The 22,797-nt window shown below is 27.1% G+C and overlaps 1 protein-coding gene across 5 annotated transcripts in view; it reads left to right on the top strand.

The window, feature by feature from the left end:
* bru3 (bruno 3) overlaps positions 1-9,149 on the top strand; it is a 350,850-nt gene extending 341,701 nt beyond the window's left edge. For 3 of the 5 annotated variants that reach the window (XM_071887818.1, XM_071887819.1, XM_040710935.2), the window contains 6 exons: positions 1,955-2,197; positions 2,383-2,457; positions 7,327-7,482; positions 8,277-8,435; positions 8,499-8,692; positions 8,976-9,149. In XM_071887818.1, the coding sequence (XP_071743919.1) occupies positions 1,955-2,197; positions 2,383-2,457; positions 7,327-7,482; positions 8,277-8,435; positions 8,499-8,626 (761 nt within the window). In that variant the 3' untranslated portion in view covers positions 8,627-8,692; positions 8,976-9,149. The remainder of the gene's footprint in view (positions 1-1,954; positions 2,198-2,382; positions 2,458-7,326; positions 7,483-8,276; positions 8,436-8,498; positions 8,693-8,975) is intronic. The other 2 variants (XM_071887825.1, XM_040710944.2) reach the window with 1 other exon arrangement.
* Positions 9,150-22,797: the final 13,648 nt, after the last annotated feature.

Here is a 22,797-nt window from a genome sequence, read left to right as displayed (position 1 = left end):
ATCAATCTTATAAACTACAGCAAAATTCTAAGGTATCTTAATTCATCCCGCAAATGACAATAAAATCCCTATAACTGACTTAATATGTCTATGAAATCTTGAGATGTATGTATATAGGAAAAAATAAAAAATATTGAAAATTTCCTAAATTTCTTGTTCAAGATTGTTTTTATGATGACGTACCACAGATAAGATCATATTGATATATTATTAATTTCTATTTTTCGTTCATAAAATAATAGGGCACTAAAAGATACATTTTGTTGGTAGAGAGGGAATTATCATTATTGGACATTGTGAAGTAGTCTTTTTATTTTTCTAAATGTTTCATCCGTGACTTGGAGTCGTTTCAATAAACGAGATAATAGACAAAATAGCAATAAATATTTAAATAGAAAAATGTATCTCTCTTTCTCTACTAAAAGTTTAGTCATGTGTCAGTGACAAGAAAAACTTGGTTCAATCTATCTAGTTTGTTATTTGTTATGCCTATGTGCCAACCTTACCCCTTGTTTGTATCGCTATTAAATGCCCAATGTCATTTTGTCAGAATATAAAAATATACTTGCATATACGCTCCAAAAAAGATAACGTAAATAAACAACAAAAAACTCTCAAAACAATGTTTAATATTATAATATTATTGGGACAAAAATAAAATAAATCATAATTTTTATTGATTTAAAAATTGACTAACTTTCATATCCTTCCTCTTAACCCTCCGTTACTTCTTTTTAAAACCAAATTCGACTACCTCTCTTGGGTGTTTAAACTCTCAAACAATAACTTAAATTTGATAATAATTCAGAAACTGATGAACTAACATTCCGAAAAATTGAATACAGATAAATAAAGAATTTATATAGAAAGGTGGATCAAAAGTATGAAAACCACAAAATATTAGAAACATTGGAAGATAAACACCCTAAAGAAGTAACAGAGTGTTTTTTTTTTCCATTTTATAAAAGGCAAAAAATACACGATACATGGAACCAACAATCTTTTTTTTAATTACTTTTTTTAATCAACGAAAGGATTTTCTATTTTGTAAATTAGTCATGAGATGAAAGACTGAACTAAATCAGAACAATTGTCCAATGACTATTTTATGGAATTGAAAAAAAAAAAAATATTTATTCATTAATATTTTACGAAGATAAAATAAATACTCATAAAAATTAATTTAATTCCTAAATTGGCTTGTTTTAATTCCATTCTTACTCCATTGTATAACTATTATACTTTAAAAAATAGCCCTTAGTTGGTCAAAAAAAGGCAAGGGTAATAAAATGCGCGTTTGATTTATTTATTATTTTTTGGTTTGGCTATGAACAATTACAAGGTCTGTTCAATTTTTAAAAATTAAATCAGAATTACATTTAACTGTTTATCATTTTGTCAAACAATGATTTGTGATACTGATTTTCGTATGTTTAAAGATTTGATCTACCCATATGACCCTTCCTTGAAGAATGAAATTTTAAATTACAGAATTTGACAATGTATAGTTATATATTTAATGTTCAGTAAACAAAAGAGGTGTATCGGTTTTTTTTCCTCTAATATAAATCAAAATTGTTTTTTTTTTGTCAAATGAAAAATTTAGAGAATCGTTTTTCCGTTTATAATTTAATTTATGTTTGTTTCTCACTTATATAATATGTATTTAGATAAAGTATACAAATATTTACTTATTTTTACATTAATTTTTTACTCTACTTGGGTGGTGTGTATGCCCTTTCACTTTAAAAAAGAAATACAATCCTGATTTGAATGCAATATAAATACTAATAATAATAATGTAAAAGTCAGAGGTCATCCGAGAGGAGAAGTACTTCTACATGCCTTCACATTCACCAATGATCAACAGCATCAAATAGTCAATTTTCTCTATCTACATTTAAAACAAAAACACCTTTCTTTCCCCAATCAAATAATTTCCACCCCTTACTAGGTTCGAACCTTGGAGGAAGTAACGGATGCGGAGGAGGTAGCAACGGTTGTGGTAGTGGGAACTCTCCACTCGGGTCATTGCATCCAAACTCAAATGGATCAGCTCCTGCATCTCCTGTTCCATTAAATGGATCTGCTGAACCACATTCTCCACCCGTTTTTGCTGCTGCTGCCGCGGCCGCTGGTGTTCATCCACTCACTCTTGCAGCTTTCAACAGTGTTGCAGCAGCTAATGGGTCTCAGAGTAAGGACAACTAACTCCTGTCTTTTCATCTTTCCATGAAAATAAATTTTAAGAGGCACACAAAATAGGGAACAATTACTTGATTTTTTCCCCTTTCATTTCCTTTTTAAAAAATATATATTCATATCATTAATCAACCCAAGATTTTATTCCGACTCTTAATCATTAATTTTTCTCTTTTCCAGCTCAAGGTCTCTCTGGAGGAGATGGCTCAACTCAGATTCAACAGGCGTATCCTACACTCCCATTTCCTGGAATAGGTAAATTACTTATTTTAAACAGATGTTTGTTTTTTTTGTTTTATCGAATGTTTTTTTTTTCTTAATTTACTTATAATTTTTTATATCACATTTTATTATTATATGTTTGAGTACTAATATCAAGTGAGTATGTGTTTTTCATAACTACTATGTAGGTACAATAAATTCCGAGTAGTCGTATATTAAAGATACTAAAAATATTTAGATAAAAATTATTTGACTACCCTTTCTACTTGGGAAGAATATAATAATAAGATAAGATGCAGTTTGCATATTTCCCTGTCGTATATTGTTAAAAAAAAGGTTGAAGAAACAAAAAAAATATATGAGAAAGCCGTGTATTTATGTCTATATGTAAAATGTAAGCATAATTTTTTGTAAAACATTTTTAGAAAAAGTTTTTCAATTTATAACATAAGGCTGGAAAGCTTAGTTCAAAAATGATAGCTTTGGTCAAATAGGAAGAAGTATACAGTTTCAGTCATATTGATCAATCTTTAAAACTTGTGATCAATGTGATCATTTTAAGCTCCATATTAAACGACGCATCTCATTGTATGACAACTCCTGCTCTAGACAGATACATAATTTTCTGTTACAACTGCATTTGGTCTAAAGATGAATAATTACAAAATGTTTTGATGTTGATGAACGACAATAATAATAATAAAAGTACCCCTACTAGTGATGGGGTGTATTTTTCATTTTAGAGTTATGAATTGTCTGAGTAATTTACAAAGATGTGACATCTTTCTTAGTGTCTAACTAATTCTTCCATTCATATTTTTCCACTCCTTTTCATTTCCTTGTATGAATGAACATGAAAGGGGAAGAATTGTTGTGGATTTTTTTTGAAGAGGGTGTTTTTTTTTCCTACACTCTTTATCATGTATTTACATCCGTACATATAAATACATATGTACATAGATGTAACATCAATCTATTGAGAAAAAAAAGTGCAAAAATATATTACTAAGGGTGTGCTTTACATCGTATTACTAAGATACTATGTCTTTGTGTTGTACGGTATACTAGTATTAAAGTAGACCGAGGCTACTATTGCAATTAAAACGGTGTTTTACTAAACTAATTTGGAACTCCTTGCAGCTGTTTTACGTTTAAAAAAATGCCCCACCAATGGCATAAGCACTCATATTTCTGCCAAAAACAAAAATGCATGTTAATTGCTCTTATCAATTTTTTTGTTTTATCACTGTAGTCGAAGAAGTATGGAGAATTAACGAAAAATCAGTTAATTTGGTACTAAAACCGTTTAAAAAGTATTGTTACTATGATTAATTTATACAGTAGATAATTAAGTTAATTATAAATCTCAGTTAATCTAGAATTAATGAAAAACTATTTTGAGCATGTTCAACTTTCCTAAATGGGAATTAATCAAACCTTTCTTATTTGCAAATACAATGAGTAATGGATATTTATTTTTTATAAGTTTAAACATATAATTTATAAAAAAATATGTTTATAGGCAATAGACTGATCATCTTTCCCTATGTAAAAATCACCAAATTTTATTATTAAACTCTGAGAGTTTCATATTTAAAAAAAAAAGGTAATCTCTAACTTAAAGCAAAGTTTAACTATTTGGATATTTTTATTGATTGGTTCATCTATTTTTGAGACTGTTCAGTTTTTCTAGGTGTTGAAAAATTTAAAAAGTTTCATATTTTAATAAAATTGAAAAATATTTTCTATTTGATATAAATTTGATCATATTTGAATAAATTATTCTAGAATAATGTTTACCAAATCTTTGTAGAAAAAAATGAAAATTTTATTTTATATTATTAATGAAATTATAGGTACATAATGAGTAATATGTAGCTTAAGTTATCTATTTAATAAATTCAACTACAAAATATTGTCTTAATTTGGCTCTTATATATTCAAGCATATAAAAAAGGTTAGGGGATAGTTGAAAAACTTATTTTGTTAGCTCTATTAGTTTTTTGACCATTTAGACTCGCCAAAATTAAACATAGCTTATCTACATATATTGTAATTAATTATAACTAAATGAAGATTTATAACAATCATTATTTTTTAAAGAAAAATTGCTACTGAGCACAGATATGAAGACTAGAAAAAATAATATTATAGAAGAATAAATTATTAGATGTTTCAATATATTAAGGGATAAACTTTAAATGTAGTATAAGACATTTATCATATAGTAATTTAGGGAATTAATTAAAAATTGAAATATTTTATTTTAAAAGAGATATATCAGGATCAGAATAAGGCCATTAAATTAAATAAAGACCATACACTATATTTATATTTTAGGGTCTGTCAACCTATCCCAGAAGTTTTAATACAAGCTCTATAATTGACTTAAATATGTTTGTAGAATATTATTGTACATAGAAAGGGCGCTAAATGTGCGATGGACATTTTAAATGAACATTGTTTATATAAATTTCAACCATTTTTTTTTCTAATTATTAAAAATGACGTTAATAGACTGGATTTTATTTTAGTTGATATATATAGTTACATAAACAATATAATCCACCTTAATTTTCAATTAACCAACCATTGGTCAAACCACATTTTTAGATACGTTCTAAAATTTGAGGCCAGACACGCAGGTAACATTATCTCGACTTAAAACGTATGTATGTATATATGACTTAAAATATATATAAAAGGTATTTTATCTCGTTCCTACTTTTTGGTAAACGTTCTTATTGTATTAACTCGCCACATATGTCTACATATTAACAATTAATATATCAAATATATCAAAACTTAACAAACCAATACTCTAATATATTTGGTTGAAAAGCAAAAGCACAGTACAAGATGTGCAAGCTGTCTATGCAAGAAAATGACTTTTTGTTAAAACTAAATTTTCTCTCCAACCAATTATCCAGTTCAGAATATAAAATCAGATTCTGAAAGCTTGATGGATTTTAATATGCAGTTTATTCATTAAAATTACCTCCAGCCTCAAATGAAGTTTCAACATAAGCCAGAAAGCGCAAGCAGATCTTCGCCACTTGGTCCCTTGGCAAATCCTGAAATTCCTTCTTGATCTTACTGATCAGTTCGTGTTTAGTGTCGTAGAGGATGTGGTTAGATAGACATTTGATCCCCCCCCCCTACCCCAACACACAAAAAAAAAAAAACTACCATATTCAGATCCAGCAAGTTTAAATGTCCGGTAAGATGTTGTTGTCAAACTTGTCTTGGAGCCAATCGAGACTTTTTTACAATAATGTTGCCTCAAAATCACCTTTAAAGGCCTCAAAATCACCTTTAAAGGCCTCAAATTTCCTTTTAATCTTGCGAACAAATGTTTTAATGAGTCCCAGATTTTGAGCAATGGTTTTGTTGTTGTTTCCTACGCTGATTCCAAGGAGGGCTCTGTGCTTTTTCCAAATATTTTGGAAAGTAAATTCTTTAATTGATTATATTTTTCTTTTTCAACGGGTGCAGGCTTGAACAACCTATTAAAAAAAATCAGTTGCCTAATTAACCATATTTCTCCAAAAGAGCGCACCAATGCAGTGGCATAAATAACTTGTGCACTCTTTAATACAAGATTTGTAATTAGAGTTATTAACCATAAAAACTATTTGTATATAGCATCATATCCTTGTATGGACTTTGTACACAATGTGTATTTATTAGAAATCAAGTTAAGCAAGTGAGGTGTAATATGTACATCACTCTTTACATTTAAATTACATTTTACATACATACATATGGTTGTAGTATGTACAAACGTACACAATATGTATTTTCGAGTATATTATTAAATATCATCCATCAAAAAGAGGGAAAGAAAAAAAAATCTCTTTTTCTGATGTACGAGAGGGGGGAATGAAAAGGACAAGAGAGAAAAAAAACTGATTTTGAATACTGGATTTTCCAATAATTGATTTGCGACGGATATTTTTTCTTTTCATTTCTTGTTTTTTTTCGTGGTTAATTTATATATGAGCACTTTAGAATTAGTAGACTGTATTCGATTTTTGTTTTGTTTTTTTGCATTTATCAAAATGTAAATACTTTTTTGAATTTATACTTCCACATAGATACATTTTCTGATAGAAAACGCAGAATATTTATACGTTTTAGACTTTCATTTTCACGAAACCGGCGATTCGTTTCACCTAAAACGATATTTCATGAAAATTGACCCTAGACTGAAAGGATCAAATAATGTCGTAAATTAGTTTGTACAAGGTGTATCTTCTATTAGCAAATTATACAAATTAAGAGGAGTACTTAGTCTATAAAACGACAAATACGCTCATTTTTCCTTCTCAAAGAACAAGATGCCCATTAGTAGGGATAGAAATATTATCTTAATTTCGGTGAAAGTAAAAATTGCGCCTCAGTGAATGTTATAGAAACGAGGAATAATTCATATTTGCTTTTATCAATATCTTTTTTTATACAATGACTACAATTTAGCCAATATTCCCATCCCTACATCAATATTTGGATTAGGCTGATTTCTTCCTTGTGTGACTGCAACCCTTTGTGAATCCATATAAAAGAAATATAGTATCGTTTTGAAAACGTTGCCGTGTGCACAAGACCCAAGTAAAAAAATAATAACTTTGAAAAAATATGTTCTTTTAGAAAAATGAAGCTCCCATGACATTTTTTTATTGCTTTTTCTTTAGCAAAAAAAAAATAAAAAATCATGGCCTCTTCTATTTATTTAACAAACAAAAATAAAAAGTTCGAATGTCTTTTTTCATTTTTTGCAACCCTCATCTATTGTCTCTTTTTATTTATTTTAAAATATATTTATTGAAAAACTAAAAAAAAATAACTAGAGGGCTTTTGATTGATATCTTACTTTTTTTCACACATATTAATTAAATTAAGCTTACGGAAGTTCTCCAGCATTGGCTGCAGCCATGTTTGGTTCTTTAACATCATCAACAACACCTTCGCCAACTTGTGGTACATTACCATTGGGCCCAAATACGGGATTAGGTCTACTTTCTGGATCTGGAATCCCATTAGAAAGGTCAAGAGAAGGTAAACCTTATGAACGAACAGAAACGTTCTCAAAAAATGAATCTTCTTCTATTTTTCTATTTGTTATATATTTTTCTAAGCCTTAATTTTATTTTTTGTTATTTTCTTCATTGTTTCGTAGGATGAATTATTATAATTTTGTACCTGTAAAAATCATTGTTTTATTTTTGTATTTAATTTATTAAGTTTTTTTATCAATAGATGAAATTATTTTTATATCCTCTTAAAAAGTTGAAAAAAATTACATCACAATATATAACTATTCCTATTAAAATATTTATTTATATAAGTAAGACTTAAAAGGGGAAAAGCCCTTTATGGACTTGTACACAAATTTATTTCTATATTTTATATATAAAAGACCCTTTCACTTATTTCAAAAAGAGTAAACGGATTTAAAAAACAGCTTCTCCAATTTGTACACAACTTTGTCGTCTTTATGTTTGTTCCATTTACTCATTTTATTCTTACATTCGTTTTTATTTTTATATTTGATGAAGATCCTTAAAGAAAAATAAGTGTTCGCTATCGATGTTTATCGTGCTTTGTATTCAGTTATTCCTTTTTTCCTACTTTTCTTTTTTCATTTGTTTAAAAGGTTTTTTTTTTTTCAATTCTATTATTTTCTTCTTTTTTCTTCATCCCTTTATGTACTTTCAACCTCTCAGTTATCATTGTCGTCTCTTAAAAGGGTTTATTTAGCTCTAGTACTATCAAATCATAAAAAAACACATAATTATTCAAATGAATGTGAAAAAAACCGACCATTATCAATTTTTTTCTCACCCATACAGGTTGTTCTATTTCTGGTCCAGAGGGCTGTAACTTGTTTATATATCATTTACCTCAAGAATTTGGCGATGCTGAGCTAATGCAAATGTTTTTGCCATTTGGTAATGTGATTAGTTCAAAGGTGTTTATTGATAGAGCCACAAATCAAAGTAAATGTTTTGGTAAGTCAAAATCTAAGATCTTTCAAACTAGACATGTAAATTTAATTCATTTTCCACTTATAGGGTTTGTTAGTTTTGATAATCCAACCAGCGCTCAAGCAGCGATACAAGCAATGAACGGATTTCAAATTGGAATGAAGAGGCTTAAAGTTCAACTTAAAAGACCGAAAGACGCTAGCAGACCCTACTAATAATTATTATTTTTAGCACAAAAATATAAGATAATTGCAGACAACAAGTCATTATTCCTAGTAATGGTGAGTGTAGCTTGAATTTATGAATAGATTTTAAATCCTTGTCAAAACCACATTGGGTAAAAAACTTTTAATACTTTTATAAAAGGAAAAAAAACTTGTCGACGTATATTCTTGACATATTATACATATTTGAACAAATTATATTTAATCAATGTGGTATTTATTGTATATATAAATGAGAAAAATAAATAAGAAAGCTGGTAAACGATTATTCATACAAAAATACTCATCCTGTTATAAACATACATACTTAATCAAAATAAAAAATTCATTACTTTTTCAGGTCTCTAAAAGTGCAACAGAGATGGAATTATTTCATATATTTAAAAATATAATAAGAAGAAGGACAAGAGTTTAAAAAACATTATCTTGGAAACACGAACGGAACTTCTTGGAAACAAAAATATTTTACTTTCCCCTTTATAGAAAAATAAAACTCCTTCATCAACTAAAAAAATATATCTATTTCAGCTCCTACCACTTCTCTCACAACCACCCAGTATCATATTTATTATTATTATTACAATTAATATTAATATTATAATTATTCATATTGTTTCTAGACAAAAAGTTGTAAATAATTTTTTTGCTTCAAAATTTTAGTAAATTACCTATATTTCAAAAAGTTTAAAGTACGTCTAATATTTAAATATTTAAATATATATATATATATATATTAAGGTTTAATTATATAAAGTATTAATACACATTCAGTCTTAACACATATAATTACGTTTAATCACTCTTTAAAAAAATATATATATATACAATTTCATTTAATATTTAATAAGGGTTTTTTTCCTTTTTTTAAATTAAAATTATTTTCAATTATATATTTTACTTTTTTAAAACTAATGATATAACCAAACAAAAAAATATATAGAATCAGCCAAAACGTTTATTTCAATTGAAGTAAGTAGCTTATAGCCACAAAATCAGCTGGCTGATTTTTTCTTCTTTTATTATTCCCTTTTTAATTATTCTCCCAAACACACAATAAGTCACAAATAATTATATTGGCATCATCATATCATCAAATAGATTACCAAAAAAATAAGTCATCTTATGTTATTTTAAACTTAATTTTTTTTTTTGATAAACGCTGTGATAATCTTATTTACTTTACAAGAAAAACACAAAAACAATTCATAGTCAAAATTTATGTTAGATTCTTTTCTTTATCTTTTATTTTAAAAAAACAGTTGATCTCAAATTTTTTAATCATTGTAGAGTGCCAAGTAGTAGTTTTATTTATTCATTCATTTTTTGATTTTTTACGCCAATATCCATATATTGGTACCCATGTTTTTTTAAATATGCATTCAGCTCCTTAACAATTGAATTTTTTGTTAATTCAAAATAGTATCATAAATACTCATAAATTATTTGTTTATCTCTCTCTTTATATTTCTCAATTTTTTTCTTAATATCTCATAACTAATTTAATATTTACATACATACATAATTAAAAGTGATTTCCCTTGTTTGCGAATAACAGTTTTTATGTATTAATAACAATAACATTACCTGAATTTTCAGGTAAAATAGTTGATTAAAACACCTTTTCATATGCCCTCAATTATGTCTTTCTAATAATTTGTCATAATGACTGAATTTTTTTTTAAAGATAGAAAATAGGTATTTTTTAGAAACAGAAGTTATTTTAAAAAAATCTGATCAAGTTTCATCTTTTATATCATTATTAACCATAATATTAATAAATATTAACATTTAAATTGATTGTAAATACATACAATACAGTATATTTTAATTAATTAAATGAACCATTTTATCTTCATATATTTATAAATATACACAAAAGGAAAGCTCATAACTTTCTTTTAACACACAGCTACGAATTAAAGGTCCAAAAATGTTTTTTTTTTTTTAAATTGTACATATTTCAAAAATGTATATATAAATATATACCCGTCATATATTATGATTAAAAACCACAACATTTTTATACTTTTAATTAATACAATTTTTTTAGTTAATTGATATTAGTGCGATTTCTATAAACTACTTATAAATCATAAATAATTGAATACAAAAAATGTTTTTCTTTGTTTTTCTTTAATTAGCTTTAATTATATATATATATATTGAAAAATACACTTTTTAGTTTAATTAATTTTCCTAGTAAATTTTACATTTTATTTTTGCTCTTATTTTTAGCATAAATTTTTTATATACACAGAATATAAGTTATTATAAAAACTTTTAAAAATATCATACTTTTAAAAAACAGCTTTGGTAAAAATATAATATATTATAAGCTCAATTCTTTAAAAAAATATATATTTCCTGTAATTTTTTGAATATCATTTCTTTCAATGAGAAATAATTCCCTCGTACAACCCACCCCTCCACCCATAAAAGAAAAATTGCTTTAAATATGAATACCCTTGTCTTTTTTCTAAGTTCTTATACTTTTTTTAAAAAATGCCGATTTGGTATTCTAATTTACACTATCGAATTATTAATATATACATATTTATATATAAACTTACACATACTAATTAATCCATTTAATTATTATCATATTTCATTTAAATAGCAATCACGTTTATATATATATATGTCATATAATATTATTATAAAATAACTACTCTTATTATAAAACTATAGTTACATGCATAAAATAATGCTATGATTTTTAAATAAAAAAATATTGAATTTAAAAATATATATATATATATAATTAGTATTTGTCTTTATTTAACTCTATTATAACTAAGGATGTTAATCCTAAGCCTCTTTGTGTGTCGGAGTTGTTGTTTTTCTGATATTACAACGAAATACCGAAGCAGTTATATAAAAATATATTCACAAATGATAATTATATTTTAAAATTAATGCCCTAGGTAAGAAATACTAACAACATGCTTCAAATTTAAATTATGGATTGTTTTCAATCCTTTTAATATCCTTAAAAAGGTGTTTCTAGAAGAAGGAAGGCACTTATTTTCTTCTCCAGCAAGAATAAACGAATTATTCAACAAGGATAGTACTTTGGTGGAGATTAATGCATATTTTATTTCTGCAGAAATAAGCATTGCTCTCATCTCTTACGGGTTTAACACATTATTTTTTGTAGTTTTACTTTCAATACAAAAAAGCATAAAGAGTGTCATTAAAAAGTTAATCATAATTTTTGCAAGGCATAAAAAACTTAATTATTCATTCAGAGATTTGGAATTTATTTCATTGAGTTCCAGCTTTCCGAGTGCCTAAAAGCTTGAGTGAACATGAGTGAATGAGGGAATGAATTTAATTCCTTTGAACGCTGCTAGCAACTAATCTAATGAAACGTCTTGATAGCTAATCTCCTCTCTTGCAAAACAATTTCAAATTGTTTCAAAGGACTCTAAAGAAAAAGGAGACATGTCAGTTGAAATAATAATGAAACAAAACAACATATATTTCAATAATGTTTACTTATTCACACACCGACGATCTGAAAGAGACAATGAACGATACTTTTGTAGAGTGCGAATAAAAAAACTAATACTATTAAAATAAAAAGTAACATAGTGCAGTAAAATTATTAAACCCTATTAGTATTCAAGGTGATAATATTATTCTTCATTCATATGTTTGTCGAGGTGTCAGTTAAAAAAAGCAGAGGAAAAAATGGCAAGAAAAAAAAAGTGACAAAAGGGAATAATTGGTAAAATTATTTTAAGCCGATACCTATCCCCAATATAATATAGATTAACCTTTAAATGTTTTTTGTTGTACATATACAACCACACTTCTTGATAATATGTTCAATGATTATGTGTGGAATTGCAAAAAAAAATTGCATTTAAAACAAACTGGTTGGTAAGTGTGAATAGTATGATTTTGCATCAGAAAACAAAAAAAAAATCATTATTTTACTTCTAAGAAACATTTTCCACTAATAAAATTTTTTTCGGGGCAAAAAAATAAATAATGCATTTTAGAATATAGATAAAATAAAATCATTAAAAACACAACATTTGTTTGAATGGGTGAAGTGCTAATCACTTAATTATCTGTCATTAATTATAATATCCTTAGACATGATACATTGTTCGTATGGTATAAGACTCATGGAGTGACGAAAAAACATTAGCATAATATATTGAGAAGTATAAGGAGACTGAAATTTTTGAGGGGCTAAAACCTTTCTTGAGGGTTGGCCCTAACCATACGTACTGCAATTAACCAAATTAGATCATTACATGAATGTCAAATTTATATTTTTCATTAAATATGTATTTACATTCGTTCAATAAATAATTTAATACAGACAAGGGAATTTACATTAACATTTGTTTTATAAGTTAATGAAGTTCAAGCCAACTTATCATTCTAAAATGGAATAAATGAGTAGTCAATTCCCCCCCTTTGACTTGATGCATAACGGCTATTTCATAATTTATTATTATTGACAAATAAGTGAAGTAATGAGTTATGCCATACTTACGCAGGACGGGAATACAATTTCTTGTTGATCTCTCGTTGTGTATATCTATACAAATATACTTATAATGGCCCTCCATTATTTCTATGAAGATATTTTAGTCTTCATATATAATACAGATGTATAGCAACACTTTTAATAAAATATTACTTAGCAATATTATAATACAGTATAGAATAAAATAGGATTTAAATATTATGAAATATATATATATATTTATACATATATGTAATTCATGTTCAAAGTTGTTGAGAAATAATATGACAATGATAGTCTGGGATTACTTAAGAGATAAATAGCAGCTTGTTTCACTCTATTAAACAAGACGAAGACCACCATTCTATTTCTATTTTTTATTCCTTCAATTTTACTAAGTGTTACGGTTATCCTCGTGCTCTCCTACGACCCGACCTTTGTCTGCCTCCCCGAGTCCTCTCAGTAGTTTTTCTTCTGACACATCATGGATCATAATAAAGTGTAAATCACTACTCTTACGTAATGGCTAATGCTTGTTTGTCAATCAATGAGTCTTGTCCCATATGAATAATCCATTACATCTAGAGTATAATGATAATTGATATAAAGAATTATGTGGTTAGCAATCCTTACATTCGAATCATGTTCGTCTTTGTTTATTTTTCTTTTATCTTAATATATGTATAGTATATTGGTGAGATGTAAAATATCATCTTTAAATAATTTTGCCATTTTTTCTTCGACAGTAGATCCACGTTTATTCGTTTTCAAATCTTTTTTTGGTCTCAATCTATGAACCATATTTTACCCAATCCTGATTTATGTGTAAAATAGTCTGAATATGATTTTTCTAACACAAATAACTTCATGCAACAATATTGTGGCGGTGTTTACCATTTTGAAACACACATGACCGAATTCGGGCACAATGAATATGTTTGCCCGTACGTCATATTTTGTCTTTCTATCACGTAATTGGAGACCGCGTAAGTGAAAAATGTACACCTAATAATTGCAACATTTTTGTAATAAGGAAACTGGTTTACTATGTGAAGCAATTGATTGAGTAGTAGGAGAGAGATCTCTAATTTTCGAAATATTCGGAATATTAACACTATGGAAGATCATGGAAAATCTTGTTATGTGGAGGAAGGGGTGAATTTGCTCATTATGGAGTATTCGAGGGAGGAGAGGAACGGAACTTGGAGTAGATCTGTGGACTAAGATCCCATCTCATTACGTATGGCACTTTTGATCTTACTCTCATCCCTCAGTCCACGCCCCATGGATCGACTCCAAGCCCTTCTTCTCCCTACGCCACCCCTTCGAATACACCATAAGAGACAAAACTACAATCTCCTCCAATTATTTCCTTATTATTACAAGTTTGCAATAATATAATTTTAACTTTATGAATACTCGGTCTCTAATTTCGAGATAAAAGAGTTAGTATGAAGTTTAGTAATACTAGCAAAAATATAGGATGCCCACGGGAACTTTAAATGAGACCGTTCAGGACTGAATTTTTATTTCAGACCGGTAAAAACCAAACTTCTCGAAAATATTGACGGTTTAAGGACGGGACTTTCAGACCAAAACCCAATACTAGCTTATACTATTATTTGTAAAACAAATTAAGAATGTTAAACAAATCTTTTTTTTTTTTTTTTGATAATTTTAATTTTTATAAATTATTTTCTGTCTAAACAAAGGTTAAAAAGGGAAAAAAAACACTTTTTTATCTAATTTCCATATAATTTAGTATACAAATGGACTAATTTACTTTACTTAACAACAAGGGGTTCATTTTTGATGCCAACAGTTATCAAATTGGAGTGCTATTCAACCTTTGCTCAAGTGTCAAGGAGTTGAAAGGTTGGGTTTGTTGTTTGTTTATGTCTAATCTAATTTGAAAGTCGCTCTACAAAGAATAAGAGTAGCGGTTCATTATACATATAGTAGCGTGTTTATTCCATTTTATTCGACAATAAAAAGAAAAACAACATGTACTAGTTTCATGTTTCACAGCTAGATCCCATATATATATATAATATATCTACAATGAAAGCAACTGAGCATCAAAATAAGGTTGATTGGAAACTTAAAGTGCTTCTTTTTTTTCTGTTTCTTATCTCCACTTGTTTATCATTCAACCTTATTTATGTATCGTGTCTTTTTCCATCAGAAAGTCTCTTGAGGCCGCTTAATTGACAACTTCTATCCAATAGAACAGAACAAGAATATATGTATATAAACAAAACATTAAGTGAATGAAGCAGTAAAGTAACATACACCCATTATTACAAAGGGAGGGTTTGTGCCATGAGTATATACATATATGTGATACGTAAACACAAAAATAGTCTTTAAAAATATAATTTTAATGTGCATTGGTTCTATTCGCGATAAATTTATATTATGATTATGGAATTCAAAGACAATTGTTAATGAGGTTAAGTAACTGTACTACTACGAATATATTGATAACTGATACTCACTTGGTGGAACTTCATCCTACCAGTTAAAGAAACACAAAAAATATTGTAATTAAACGAAGCCAAATAACGGACAAAAGTGTTTATACTATTGTAATTTTTTTATATATATTTTTTTCTTTACCATTTTTGAAAGTGGAGGGTTAAAAAAAAATGTTATGTTTTTTTTTGATGCTATATGTTGGGTTAACAACCCTTCTCATTTACTCGGACTTTATTTCACCAATGAAAGGAAAATTTTAAAAAAATATAAAGGAACAAAAATTCTCTTGAATCGTTACCAATTTTAAAATTTCCTTTTTTGAAAATAAAATATAAACATCCTATGATAACATAGGTCAACAAAATTAAACTCTTTTTTCTCATTACAAATTTCAAAACATTTTTTTAAACGCATTTTTGGCGCTGATTTTTGTTTTTTAAACACATAAAGTTTCCAAAGTATAATGGCTCGAAATTTCATTAATTTTTTGAGATTTTTAAATGAAATAGATGAAACTTTGTGCAAATAGACAAATTTTGGTAACACAAAACAACAATGTACAAATATATATAGGTATATACATAAATATTATGTAAGATTGTATACGTAAGATGCCAGTAACTTCGTGTATAATATTCCATAGTGGCACAAGTGTCCCTCATACATAGGGAATAACAACATTTTGTGAATCCTGGTAACATACCCATAAGTATTCCTATAACTCAAATAATTATGACAATGTTCCATTGATAACTGTCATAATTATTTGATTTTATAATTATTTTCATATCGTCCTATGTCTGGTTCCCAATGCACAGAATGACCAATGGGACTGGGCAAAATTTCATTTACATCATGCAGAAGGACAGCTTTTAGACTTGTCTGTGACGAATCAATAAAGAGGGGCCAGTCAAATGTCCCATAAGTCTCAGACATGGCTATGCACAGACCATTGATATCATATCAGTAACAGAAAAGAGCGTTAACTGAAAAGAATGTATTTAAATCCAAGTTCCCCTTCGGTAATAGTTAAAGTGAATATTGCGTTCAACTAAATTTTTCTCCTTTGGTCTTGAAGCAAAAAGTTTTGATTTTTCTATAGACAGGCACAACTATCTAACAAGATCATCCAACTATTCTTGGCTGAGGAGTTTAGGGTCTAAATTTGTAACTTTGTTAGTGTAATCTGAATATGCACATGGGGTTGAAACGCAAGATGCACCTTCAGGATTTTCCATGTTATCTACGGTAGAATCTTGCCGGTCATCTGGGGTATTGGAAAGCGCTCTAAATCATCATTTTTTTAATAGTGTACGTGCTAACTCCATATTTGGATATTCAATTAGGTACTTTTACTTTGCAGAAAACTCCATTAAGTTCTCACTACAGAAATAACAGTCATCATAATGATTTTTTGGCTCCCTCTATTTCATAGGTAAAGACAATGAAAATTTCTTTTTGTTAAGCCATTCCGTAATTCATTTGAACAACCCCAATATATATGATGAGGCACCAATGTTTTACATTGGTTGTCTAATTAGTAACCACAGTATAGCATGTTTATTTTCTTTTTATCGGATGTAATACTTCGCCACTGAGTTTTAGTTGTCAATTGGCCGCATACGTCAGATAACTTGTCTGGATGATTTTTATATTGTTAAGAAATGTTGACTGACTTGAGCACAATAACAAGCAAATTAAATAAAAGAATTTTTCACAATTCCAGATCTACTTTTATTTTTTCGTTTAGCGCTTATATTTCGTTTACATAAATACTGAATTGTAGATTTTTGTACATCGATATTTAAACAAGTTTAAATATTGAATTTATCCATGAATATTTATTTTATTTAAGTTTTGAAAGATGCTCACGATGATCTAGATAATATCTTATTATATTCTTCTTTAGATATGAAGTACTTTCAGAATAAATATTAGTGTTTATATTCATAAGAACAAGTTCAGAAATGGCGCGCCTGAAAACATGACGACATTTTTTTCTTTTTTTACATTACACTATATTGTACAAAAATAACAGATATATGTGCACAAATTTTGAGACCCGTAAAGCTTTTTATTGTATGTATATTAAAATACCATTTCAATATAAAGATGATTTATCAAATTTATTAATTTACCACAAATAATAAAAATTAAATTTTCTTAAATAGCTTAAGCCTTAAAAACTGTACTTACTAGAAGAAATATAAAAACATATTTCGGAATCAGTGTCAAAAATCCTGTAAGAGACATTCAAAAGTATTTCTGATGAAAATTCTATGTTGATATGTGTAATTGTAAATTCTAAAAACCATATCCCCCGTTACTCGAAAGTTAGCATATGAGTATATATAAAGGAACATAGACTTCTCTCCGGGGCTGCAGAGTCGGATTCAATGCCTTTTTGGGCGGAGTCGGAAGATTCGAATCGACTCCGACAACGGCTACAAAAAATATTTCAATTTATGTAAATGAAACTTATTCATAATCTAAAGCTTACTAGTGATAACTCCCCAAGAAATTTTCCGTACTATTCTCGTTTTTTTATGAGCATTTGCACGTAACTACTCAATACTGAAATCAATCCATGTGTGTTCACGCCTATAGAATGAAAGAATAATAATAATAGTAAGAGGCGTTGTTAGTTATTTTTCATGGGGGGTTGAGCAAATGTTTATTATATACATATATATATATATCACAAACCTTTTTTACATAAGTGTTATGGTGTTTATAGCTTTTTGGGACTTAAGCTACCCAAATGGTGAAAGCTAAAAGTGCCCCTGGTAAGAGTTCGAAAGAAAATAACTTAAAATGATGGGATAAAAGATGAGTACTTTAGTCTCTAGATCGCTCACTAACAAAAACAAACAAATTCATTTTTAAAACCAGCGTTTATATTTCAATCAAATCTTATGATATACTGAAAATGTGTATGCATTACGATAAACATAAGAAAGTCACAACAAGAACAAACATATTAGATACTTCATGCAATATATCATTAATGCAAATATACCTTTATTTCTTAGATCAAAATATGTTTATGATATACATCAGAGAACACTATCTTATTAGGCGTAAACGAATATGCAAATTTTGATTTATTTATATAAAAGATGACACCCCAAATCCTTGGTGTTACCCTACGTTTTTCCTGAGAACACTCACAAGTAGCTCCTCACTTAATACTTGGAATGTATCTCCTCATGAATATAAAAATAATAAGAAGAGATTAAGAAAAAATAATAATAAGTATTTGATGAGCCAGAGAGTACTTTAACTCGTTGTTGAACCTCATCAAGAGTCACATTCATTTTTTTTAAATCTATATTAAGTACTTATCGTTTTTTTTTCTTTTTTTTATTTTGAATTCAACTAAACACCCTTGAGATGTCATTCATTTTATACAGCGCTACTACCTCTCTAGTATACTCTATCTTTCATACGGTATTGCAGGAAACACTATAATATACGGTGCAGTGCCTCAGAATGGGAACTGATACAGTATAAACGGGGACGTGTTTTCAAAAAATAATTTTTTACTTGCTAGATGACTCTTGATTTGAATCAATTTTACTTTTTAAATACTTTATCACACAATTAGCCAATTTTTCAGAAAAGAACTTTTCTTACTATCTATTAAGTCAAAATATATGAACTAAGTACTGAATATTCAAATAGTATCTTCTGGTCACATAATAAAATGCCCAAATTAATGAAACATCCTTTCAGATGGAAGGAAACAAGAGATAATGTTATTATTAGTACAAAGGAGTGCAAATTTGTTGTATTTTAATAATATTTTGTACATCCAAATAAAATAATAAATCTGGCTTATTCAACTTATAGAATTATTCATTCCTGTATTGTAATATTACTTATATCTAGTAGATCTGGATTTCAGACATAATCTATATCCCGGTTTTACTTGTTTTGTAGTATGCCTCTAATTTGTCTTAATTAGAATGATTTTATGTTTAAATAGTTTTCACAATGAGTATATATGAGAAACTCCTTTAATATAGTCAGCGATTTACCTATTTTCTTCGAACTTCATCATTTAACTACTCCGTAGTTTTATCTAAAAACACTAAATGTAGTGTTAAACACTACAATTCCTCTAATAAATTGTTAAAAAAATTACAGGTTTATGTGTATGGAAACAATTTCAATCATTTAATTATCATAAGTCATACATACAACAAAATTTATTAATATTTTCTTGCACCTGACACACATATTCCCGGATTTTGTTGTAAAGTTGTTGTAAGACAATCCTTATTTTGAAAACAGATGTTATTGACTTTATTTTCCATCACCTACATATATTTAATTCAACTGAATGTATTTTTATACAAACAGCACAACAAAAGAAAACTCCAATATGGCAGTTGATACATTGACAAAAAAAATAGGTTTAAAAACAAGTGCATTAACTAATATTGAATTTATGGGGCATTGTTGTTCCCTTGGTGCAAATGGGTTATTTATTAGTGACTATGATTTTTTTCTTCTTTAAGGGTAATTGTGACACTTAAAAAGCACTAATAAGATCAATTCGTCTTAGACATTGACGTTAATTATAGTTGAATAATACAAGTGTAATCCAAAATCCAATGATTGACAGGCCCCAAACAATATGTTGTGTAGAGGAAGAAGATAAAAAAAGTTTAATTAAATGGTAGTCCTTCAGAGTAAATTATGTAATATGGTCATTCGTAATATATAACACATTATTTTATAATAATGAAACGAGTTTGTTTTGAATGCCGGGTTTCAGATTATCAACATTGACATAAATATATGTACAGGTAAAATATATACAAAAATATGATCTAACATTTTAAAAACGATAAAATGTATACTTATCCGTCATATATATTTTTTTTGTTTGCCAACTGATTCATATGCTAAGCCTATGAGTTGAAGACACGTGGAATAATCAAGCATACAGATAAGCTTGTTTTTTTTTTTATTTCCCCCTTGAAGGAATGGAGTTAAAAATGACGTAAACTACTTTAATTATATTTCCCTTCTTTCCAAACAATCACCTTCTTTTATAATGTCCTCCCCTTGGTTTTAAATTTATTTACAAAAAAATTCAAAACCCATAGTTATTCTACAAAATATTTTTTACTTATATAAATTCAATAATCCAGAGTTATTCACAAAAAAACAATTTTTTGTAAAAAAATATACAATATAAAATTTTTTGTCAAAATTTATACAATAATATATTTTTCGGCAAAAATATACAATGACAAATTTTTGGGAAAAAATTCAAAATCCTATAGTTGTCTCCAATATGTAATTTTTCTGAACAATAATTAAAAATATACAGCTATATACTAAAAAAATTTTTTTTGGAAAAATGACGTCACTTTTTTAAAAACAAATTAAATTTTTGAAAAAAATCTACGATATTAAATTTTTAGGAAAAAAAATTCTAAAACCCACAATTATTCTCAAAATATGAAATTTTGTGGAAAAAAATTCAAAAATCTACAGCTACTCACAAAAAAATATAAATTTGAATGAAAAAAACCCGCACTTATTCTAAAAAAATATGATTTTTTTGGAAAAATAACTTAAAAAAAAATATTTCTTGAAAAAAAAAATCAAAATTCCAAAGTTATTCTCAAAAAAACAAAAAAAGTAATTTTTGCAAAAAAATTATTAAATTTTTTGGAAAAAAAATTCAAAAACCCAAAATTTTCTAATAATATGTAAGTTTTCCAAAAAATAATTCAAAAATCTATAGTAATATTCATAAAATTAAATTTTTGGAAAAAAATGTAGCTATTATAAGAAAATTTACATTATTAAATTTTTTATTATAAAGTTCAAAAAACCATAGTTATTTTGAAAATATGTAATTTCTTGGAAAAAAACAATTCAAAACTCTACATCTATTCACCAAAAAATCTTAAACTTATTCTAAAAAAATATGAACTTTTTGGAAAAAAAACCTCAATATTAAATTATATTGAAAAAAAAATTGAAAACCCCATTGTTATTCTTAAAATATGCAATTTTTTAGAAAAAACATTACAATATTAAACCTTTGGGAAAAAAAAAAATTCAAAAACCCATTGTTATTCTCAAAATATGGAATTTAAAAAAAAAAAAAAAAATCTATAGCTATTCCATAAAATTCCACTTTTTGGATGAAATATCTAAAAGAACCAAAGTTTTTCAAAAAAAATCCACAGATTTTTTAAAAAATATTGGAAAATTTAAGTTTTTAAATTATTTGTAAAAAGATAATAAATATTAAATTTTTTGGAAAAATAATTCTAAAATCCATAGCTATTTTCAATTAGTAAATGTTTTTTTTCTAAGTTTCAAAAATTCACAGCTGTCCGAAAAAAATTATTTATTTGAAAAAAAATTTGAAATATAAAATTTATAAATACAAATCAACTACTAATTTTTCGGAGATAAAATTGAAAAATCTGTTGTTATTTACAGAAAAGAAAATATTTTTTTGTGAAAAAAAAATGAAAAATTAAATTTGAAATATTTAATATTCATATAAAAAGCAAAAATCCCTTAATTTGGGAAGGGCTACGTCTCCCCCAGTCCACCTCTTGCAGACTCCACTGATAAATTGGAATCCTCATTTAAAAAAAAATCCAAACGTTTCAGTATCATTTGGTAGATATCTATCTACAACTCTTTCACAATGACTTATTTGATTATAATAAACAAAATGGGGCTCAAAAACGGGCCCACATGTGTTCATGACTCTTTTTTATCCACATTTGCATAATTTTTATGAATAAAAACTTTACATATGGTTTTGGGCACCATCAAAATTTTTCTTATTTATGTTGACTTGAATGCATAAATGAATATATTAATACAATATTGATAACCTAAACTATATATCTATTTCACTTTACTTAATTTCAACAATTCACAGCTTTATTATTCATATTTTGTTCTAATTTTAGATAGAAAATATCAATATAATCCGGTTAAATTTATCAAAATTGCCATTGTATTCGTAATATAAAAAGAAAAATAAACAAACGAAGTTAGATGTATCTTTTCTACAAATCATTCAGTTATACTAGACCTCCATGCACCCATCGTTTACATTTGATAGCAAAAATCCATGTAATGATGACTTAAGCTCAGTTAATATAGAATATACCTAAATGAAAATAAATTGATATTTTATTGTAAGCTA

This window comes from Lepeophtheirus salmonis, chromosome 1, assembly GCF_016086655.4.
Source record: "Lepeophtheirus salmonis chromosome 1, UVic_Lsal_1.4, whole genome shotgun sequence".
Taxonomy (NCBI): Eukaryota; Metazoa; Arthropoda; class Copepoda; order Siphonostomatoida; family Caligidae; genus Lepeophtheirus; species Lepeophtheirus salmonis.
Note: the sequence above shows the minus strand (reverse complement) of the source record. Positions and strands in the feature narration are given on the sequence as shown.